This window comes from Alosa pseudoharengus, unplaced genomic scaffold (genome assembly GCF_046254945.1).
Source record: "Alosa pseudoharengus isolate Yale_2024_CS ecotype anadromous, Long Island Sound unplaced genomic scaffold, YU_APseudo_1.1 YU_APseudo_1.1_scf_1, whole genome shotgun sequence".
NCBI lineage: Eukaryota > Metazoa > Chordata > Actinopteri > Clupeiformes > Clupeidae > Alosa > Alosa pseudoharengus.
In genome coordinates, this window is record NW_027468564.1 from 38,716,509 (window position 1) to 38,725,367 (window position 8,859).

Genomic DNA, 8,859 nt, shown 5'->3' on the forward strand with positions numbered 1-8,859 from the left:
GCATGTCCCCTGTTATGCATGTATGCTATTGGCGTTATGTGTGTTCTTTCCATGCCTTCCCATTTCTCCCTACAGCGCCATCATGGTGGATCACAGGAGAGTTCTTGGCGATGATCATTCTGTCCGTGTTGGCTGTCTTCATTTTGGGAGCTGTGGTCATCACATGCTGGTGGTGAGTGATATTATTACACCTGGTGGGCAAAGGGCAAAGTCCACCTATAGCTAATTTAATAACTAGGATAAATTAATTTGCTAGTTTAACATCAGGGGCAAGACCTTAAGCGCAAAAACTGATGTGTCAGCTCAATACTCCCACATGCCATAATTCATGGACAAGATCTTCATTTTTTTAGAGACTCGCCTTCCATTTGAATAAATGACATTCATGTATTTATCATCTTTAGCATGAATGAAATGAAAGCAACGCATCCAACTGCTGATTGTGTAGATTGTGTAGACATTTACATCATATTTGCATTCTTGCATGTCACCATCTCACACATTCTTGCTGTCTTGTTCAAACAGGAGGAAGAAAGTGATTCTAAGTAAAGACGTAATGGGTAAAGCAGATGATGGCAAGTTATTTTCAGTGACTGAGTAATGTACTGTATGAACCTTTTGATACAGCTGTATCACTTGACTGACATGTATACAATATGGATTTTTATCAACACCATTGACCATTGATCAACACCACTGATAAGATAAGCATATATGCAGATTCAATAGCAGTAGTGGAGTAATGAGTATATCCAAGGTAGAATGAACAGATAATCAATCAAGCACATGGCCCTCCTCAGCTCAAACAACACATGTGATCTCCCCTTCACCAGCATAACAGCGGCATCTTCTACTGCAACATTATAGCAACGGTGTCCGACCCTGCGCTATCCATGACGACCTCTGACCCCATGGATCGCGTGGATGATCAGAAGGACGTTCTCTACGCCAGCGTTCAGTTCGTGCCCACCAGCAAGCGCGAGGCAGACCGGAGCAGCAGCAGCAGCAGCAGCAGCATAGTGACAGAGCCTCAGGGCAGCCAGCCAGAGGAGGAGACGGTGTACGCAATAGTGAAAGTGTCTGAAGGTGTCTCACCTGTACGCCTGAACACTCACTGAACACACAAACAGTGAAGGTGTCTGAAGGTGCATCACCTGTACGCCTGAACACTCACTGAACACACAAACAGTCATGTCAGAAGATGGAGGATGATGCTGAATTTAATTGTTTCTTTCCTGTAGCTTAGTTTCATTTTTGGGGAAGGAGTCGTAAGGCCTTTTTTCCCCCTGGCAACAGATATTGTTTCTTTGTGGAATTTTGTAGGTTAAATGCACATTTTTTTGTAAAAAAATATCACTGACAGTTATGTGATTTCTTTACTACAAACATTGTTAAACTGCTATCATTTAATTTTCATATACTTATTTCTGATTCCCTATGTCTCGAGACTCTCTCTCCACTCCGTTACATATTCCATATGAATGGGGAATGACCCCTCTGCCTGTCAAGGTCCGTGGATAAACTTTAAGTCACACCGGACGGCCTGGACACGTCCACAGTGAATCTATAAAACACCTGTGCTGGTGTGGAATCACTGATAGTTTTGTCGGAAGTGTGGAACATTAGCCGACGAATCTAGACGCGCCCCTAGCGGCAGCAAATTAGATTTGCTGCCAGGGCTAGTCTAGCAACTCTCAGTTGACTTGTGAGCTCCAGAAATCGAAACTTAATCAGGCATTGAAATCGTGTATAGAGTCGTTTGTTGGGCTTAACATAATGAGTTGCAACGGTTTGGCTTGAATTCCCTGCTACTTGAAAACAAATATCCTATTGCGTCCTATTGCGTGCAGAGGGAATTTGGAAGACAACTGATTGTCCCGCCCCTCGGACTGAGCACTGCGAACGGTGAGTGCCCAGACCCTACATTTTAATGTGGGTCTGGCTCGCCAGGCTAGTGGAACATGTCTATGAGCGGCCTATGTGGAGAGATAGTCTCGAGATGATAGTGAACGATTGGTTACTTTGTAACCTAGGTTCTCTGAGTGAAGAGACTATCTCTCCACTCCAGGCAGCCTAATGGCTATCAGCTTGTCTTTCTATTGTGTGTACACTCTTACAATTACACATTATTGTTAGCTCTGTTTAATAATCAGCACAATTGTATAAGCATAGGGGGGACCTGGCAAGTACATATGTTGCACACACACACACACACACACACACACACACACACACACACACACACACAATGTCAAAATCCACTTCATTCACCGTCATTTATGGGAAGAAACACACAATGTTTTTCACAGTGTGTTTGATTTAACAAGGAAACAGTTACATTAACCATGCAATCCTGATAATATTAAGGCAAATAATCTTCCGAATGTTAGCTTTTATTTTTAGCCCCAAACAAGCAAAGTGAGTTTGTCTTGGGACTACAATGGAATCCTTACACAGTGGAGTTGTGGGAAGTGTACATAGCTTAAACTATATGTTTATTCCCCCATGCCGGTTTCATTCATCCCGGCCAGGAGGGATGAATGAAACAAAACACACGTTTGACTTCTGCTTAAATAACACATGAACGGTTTTGTTCAGAGCTGAAAATGGAACTGTATTTGACAGGGGACAGATGTAGGTTGCTAGTGACAAAATGTTATCTTTCAGTGTTTTACGATGTCCTTGTAAATGACGTTTAATTAAAAGTGTTTCATTTGTCCCTGTTCTCCCCTAAAAAAGAGAAATGAGAGAAAGTCAAGTCAACTCAAGTGACTTTATTTGTAATAGCACATTTAAAAACAACAGGAGTTGACCTAAAGTGCTTCACAGGTAAGGCAGAGAGGTAATTAATTGTACGCACATAGGTACGAGAGGAGCCCAGAAATATAATAGGATGAGAGAAAATACTTCTTTAGAAGAACTAAAATAAAATAAGTTGAGGTAACAAGGCAATAAAAGATGAATTTAAACAAAAAAGAAAAAAAAGAGATGAAGTGCGATAAATAAATAAGCATTAGTAAAAACAGTAGAACAATAGAGTATGAGAAAGACAACCATTACAGAAAAAACTTGTGCACTTCACAACATAAGTTTCAACTGTCATATAGATTCAAATCATGACGCTGAACACGCTGAAGATGGCATAGGCCAAAACGCATCCATCTTGTGACATGCTTTCTTAAAAATTAAAGCTTGAGAGTGCGTTTACTTTTTGTTTCATCCATTTTTGCAGGTGTTGCTGCTTCTACTGATCACAATAAGTTTTGGTTTCGTCTCCCCCTTTAGTCGCTGATTGGCCTGACGTTTTTCTTGTCTGTGGGAAACAGTTATGAGCTATGGTGTTCCAGACTAGATCTCCCTGAAAGAAGATCTAGGTGGGCGGGGCCAGGCTAGCGGTTATGACCATTTTCGTTGCTTTTAGACAAATTTGGTACCCCCTTAGTGCTGATTGGCTATAGGGATAGGGACCCCTTCCATAGACCTCCATATTGGATGTTGGTGGTAGGGGTCGTTATGGTGATGGGGTCCCCAGCTATTCACAGCAACTTGTATGCGGGTCAATGCCGTGACAGGTAGAGTTTGGTGTCCGAGTCAATTACTTTGGTTTCAAATAACTGTAAATTATTCATAACAAGCATCATTTTATTCTGTAAAACCTGTATAATTTGTTAAGGTTACTGTTTATCATAAAAAATGCAAATAAGTCTAAAATATATTAAAACCTCTGAGAATGTTGTGTAACCATTTAGGTAACACTTACGTTAAGGGTACATGAATTATCATGAATTCATGCATGAATTAATTCATTATTTATGTATTACTTCATTCTTTAATATTTCATGAATCATCAGGAATTTACATGAGTTCATAGTCTGTCATTCATGACCTCATACATGGACGTCGTCTATGCTCTGAAACGCCAGGGTCGTACACTGTACGGTTTTAGTGGTTAAAGATCAGATCTCTCTCAACGTATACACAAAGGCTCTTTTAAGAGCCACCCAACTCCTCACAAAAGGTGTTCCATATCTATAGGGTAATTTGAATTATGAAAAAGCTATAAATAATCGACTTCCATGCTGTTGTCTGACAACAATATAGTATGTTGTCACACGACCGAGACTGGGGCATTGCCATCTAATGAGACGCTTATAGTGCAATCATCATCATCCCATGGTAGTCAAGAGAAAGCCATGTATTCATATGAAAATCATTCCAAAACAACCAAAACCAAAAAGCGCCAGAACAATATAATAATCTCTCATAAAATGCGACCCATGACTGCGCTATAGAACTACATCAGATAAGGCTTAACCAGAGACTTTCTAATGAGGAGACACAGCACTCAAAAAATACTCTATAGAAATGCATGGGGTTAGTTTGTCACGCCAATATGGCCGTTGTCTACACATATCCCACCCCTTCCTTGGCAAAACGTCGACATGTGAATACATTGAGCCAATCATGTGGTGTGATGTGAATACATTGAGCCAATCATATGGTTTGTTGTGAAGACATCGTGCCAATCATGTGTTGTGATCGATCTCGCCGCTGGAGCAAGATTGGTGTCGTGAAGCCTTGCGCACGCGCAGTTCGACCCAAAGACTGTGCCCGATGAGTGCCCAAAAAACGTTGGTATATGGCCGCCCAGTGGAGGGACTTGCTTAAAAGGACTTTGGCTTAACTCCCTTCACATCAAACAAAGCGAAACGAAAATACATGCTGAAAAGTCGCGTGTGCCATTACAAAGTCTTAAACAAGTTGGTGTCATAACTGGTGTTTTAATAATCTCTCAGGTTTGACAGACAGGGACGTCAGGATGGGACTTTTACAGTAAAGGAGTGTTTCCTTTATTTTACTGTTCACTTGCAATTTCCCTTTGCACAATGCTGTAGAAGCCTTCGTTAGCGTAGATTTGTTGAATACATTGTTAACCATAATTCGAGAAATGCCCCAAGGGGAGTGAGAAAACCTGTAATTGTGATATGTAACGCTTAATGTTTTTGGCATTTGGTATTTGCCATACATTTCGAAGGATTCCTTTCAGTCAGAAGAAAAGTGAGGGAAATGAAACAAAAGAAGGTGGTGTAAACCGATTATCTGTGGGTGGTGCTAACCTTCTTGACACTGCCCCCTTCGATTCAAACCTAAGTGCCTAAGATCTTTTTTTAAGCCTTAGGGGAAGGCCCAGGAGAATTTTTTTGGCCTGGGGGGAGGGCCGAGGAAAATAATTTTTTCCTGATCCATGATATTTTTTTCCCCTGATCAATGATCCGTTTTCGATATTTTAAAAGGTTTGTAGGCCAAAACATGATTCACGTCTCTTTGACAGAGTGGGCGAGTCCAAAAAGTCGCAACCCTACCTGAATCTCCCACAACTCCCCTCGTAAGCTTGCAGGTCACCCTCGGTTATGAGTCATAAAGCAAATATTTTAATGATATTCGGGTCATTTGCGGGCGGGTCAGTAAAATTAATTAAATATATATTTTCTACAAATAGGCCTACTTAAAATATCACGAGAAGGCTAGCATCAATACAGTAAAGCATCAATACAGTAAGTCAACAGTAAAGAAGCTGAAGACGCGAGTTAAAATAATAAAGACACCCCTTCAGGAAAAGCGATATAGGCTATGGGAAATATTGGGAAAAGTTCTTAAAGAAGATGACAGTAGTACAAGTTATGGTCTATGTAGGCCTACTTCTTGCGAATCCATTTAAAAGTATGACAGCCGAAACGGGCAGCCTGCAGGAATAAATCTTATGGCACCACAGACTACACAGCTATCTACCGGTATGTATAGGTTCGCGCATGCATAAAAGTTACCTTAGTTCGTTGTGTTTGTGACTTTAAACAGTGGATGTGCTTTAGTAAAGCTTTGTGCTTCATTCAGCATTTTAAACCAGTTCTTATGCTAACGTTTTGACCAGCAATGTATCTCTCTTGCCTACCTTGCCTCCCCATTTCTATTTTCGAAAGAAGTATGTCCATGGCCAAATCTTATCCTAGTGTTCTAATCCTTGGTGGTTGCGTGCGTGCTTGCGCTCTTATTCTCATTCTCTCTCCTGCGCAAACATTATGTCCTGCATGCCTGCGTGTAGTTCTGCTGCATAAAGTTTCGCAAATAAATTAGTTTGTTTTACAGAAATGGACTACTGCATGCAGGCTATAACCAAAAGCACACATTTTGTAAATAAGCGGGTCGGATTGCGGGTCGGGTATAATTTTGTCCTAATTAATATTCGCAGTCCGAGTTGCGCTCGGGTTGATTAAAATATCGGGCGACCGCGGGCCGCTTGTGACCAAACCCGCGCAACACTGGTTTGATTCACGTAGGGGGGAGGGCCTTTGAGAATTTTTTTGAGCCGGGGGGAGGCCCCTGGAAAAAAAAAATTGACCAGGGGGGAGGGCCAGGCAGAACATTTTTAACCCGATCGTCTGGCGACCGGCCCTCCCCCCCGCTAAATATCGTACAGTCCCTTGCTACGTTAAAGCCTACAAGTAACTGCTTGTTTATAAACCCCAAACAACCATTGATATGCCTTATTTTGTATACATCATTGAGGTAATACGTTACAAGACTGCGTCATCACCTTGAACTACTAGGGTCCAGGAATAACTCGCAGCCTTTCGTGATTAACTAACAATCCGGAGTGATAAGGGAACAGTTTACATTCTTTAACCAGACTTATTTGTCTCATTAGTTACTTAGTGCCCGACATTTTATTGGGGTAAGAGTGGTCAAGTATCGCCAGGAAAAGGAGTGTCTTTACTCAATTTCTTTACTTGGGTGAATAAATATTTTTGACGTTAACAGAAAACACGTTAATAGCGAAGGTAGCTTGGAATTATAATTTTTTTTATGGGCATTTGGGTGGCTCTTAAAAGAGCCTTTGTTTCGGAGACTTAGAAGGAGCAGGTTTACTTGGACTTCTCAGTCTTCTTGGGCAGCAGTACAGCCTGGATGTTAGGCAGCACACCACCCTGAGCGATGGTCACTCCGCCGAGCAGCTTGTTCAACTCCTCGTCATTACGCACAGCCAACTGCAGATGACGGGGAATGATACGAGTCTTCTTGTTGTCACGGGCAGCGTTGCCGGCCAACTCCAGGATCTCAGCAGTCAGGTACTCGAGCACAGCGGCCAAGTAGACCGGTGCACCAGCGCCGACACGCTGAGCATAGTTGCCTTTTCGCAGTAACCTGTGCACACGGCCCACGGGGAACTGAAGTCCAGCCCTGGATGAACGAGTCTTGGCCTTTGCTCTGGCCTTGCCGCCGGTTTTGCCTCTTCCGCTCATTTTCTAGTAGATATCAGGAGTTCGTCCGAATACTCAAATGGTGAGAGGGTGCAAGGCATGTGTAGTTATACCCACTGGCGCCTTAATGCAGGGGCTTACCTGGGCTTCAGCCCAGGGGCCTCGACCAATGAGGGGCCTCCTAATAATAATAATGATAATCAATAATATCGCGGCGTCATTAGCCTACTCTGGAGCTAGCCTAAACAATTGAGCACATCGTACTGCTCTACAATTACATCCATGCAGAGGCCCCCTTGTCTTCTCCAATTCTAAAATGTAACAAAACTTAATAAATCCCAACGGGTGTAGAGGAGCTAGAGGAGAGGCTGAAACTGACTGACAATCTTATCATACAAACTCTGGAGATAACGTGGGTAGGATTGAAGCAAGATAAACGAATGACGTGGATTCCTGTAACTGTCCATGAAAACAGAAGGCATAGCAGGTAAATATCGTAACAAATAGCCTGGAAATGAAACGGCTTTAAAAACATGTATTTCACTTGTCTCATTGGAGTGAACGCAGAACATGCGCTGTGGCGCGAATAAATGAATTAGTGATCCGCATCTCCGTTCACCAACAGCTAAGTTTGTGCTAACCCATTCGCACATATAATAGTCTATGTTTGACACTTAAAATGTCCCACGGCACACTAACATCCTGTGTGAAGAAAAAATAAACATACCATAGCCTAAAATTTAAAATAATACACAGATATGGCCTTATTATGGCTTCTATGCAAGACCTGCTTAATAAAACAAGTGCCCTCTGTTTCATTTGTAGGTGACTATATCTAATTTAATTGTTATGAACTGGATATGTGATGATTCATACTGGATATGGGGCCTCCCTGCATACCACAAATAGTGCAATCATACAATCAATGAGAGCATGTGGTTATAAATTATTTGATGCAACAGTTGCATTTCTGGACCAGTGAGTGACATTTGGGTAATTTTCTGCGGCACACCTGATGATCTCTCACGGCACACTAGTGTGCCCCGGCACAGTGGTTGAAAAACACTGGTCTATGTTATGTTTTCTCCATTGTTAACGTGAGATATGTCTCCATGTAGTGTAGTGATACAATGCATAAGGCAGCCATGTTCACGTCACATGAGCCAGCTTGTTCTGTAGGCTAAAAGTATTTCTGTCCCTCCCAAACTGCGTTAAACTGGTGTGTTAAGTAGACAGAATTTCAAAAAAATTATAAAAAACATATAGCCCAGGGGCCTCGGGTGGTATTAAGGCGCCCCTGGTTATACCACACCGGCGCGGTGCTACTCCGTGCCTCACTGGCTAACAACACAATAGTGAGAGCCAATCAACTTGTAGTTTGTCGCGTGACGTGACATCATTTCAAAATCTATTCGGCGCGTATAACACTTCCACCTTCCTTTTAGACCATCAGCGCAATCACAAGAAAAGTTACCACATGTCATAGCAGAAAAGTAATACCCCACGTAAAGTGACAGCGAAGTTTCCAGAGGTTCAACTTAATACGCAGCAAACCAACGAGGCTTTCTGACATAATTTGGCACATTTGGCACTGGTAATTACA

The 8,859-nt window shown here is 42.2% G+C and overlaps 1 protein-coding gene across 1 annotated transcript; it reads right to left on the reverse strand.

Annotated features, from left to right (window-relative positions):
• Positions 1-6,869: 6,869 nt before the first annotated feature.
• LOC143127589 (histone H2A) lies at positions 6,870-7,298 on the reverse strand. Its single transcript, XM_076289173.1, has one exon. It carries the CDS (start codon positions 7,296-7,298, stop codon positions 6,921-6,923), a length of 378 nt encoding a protein of 125 aa, XP_076145288.1. The 3' UTR covers positions 6,870-6,920.
• Positions 7,299-8,859: the final 1,561 nt, after the last annotated feature.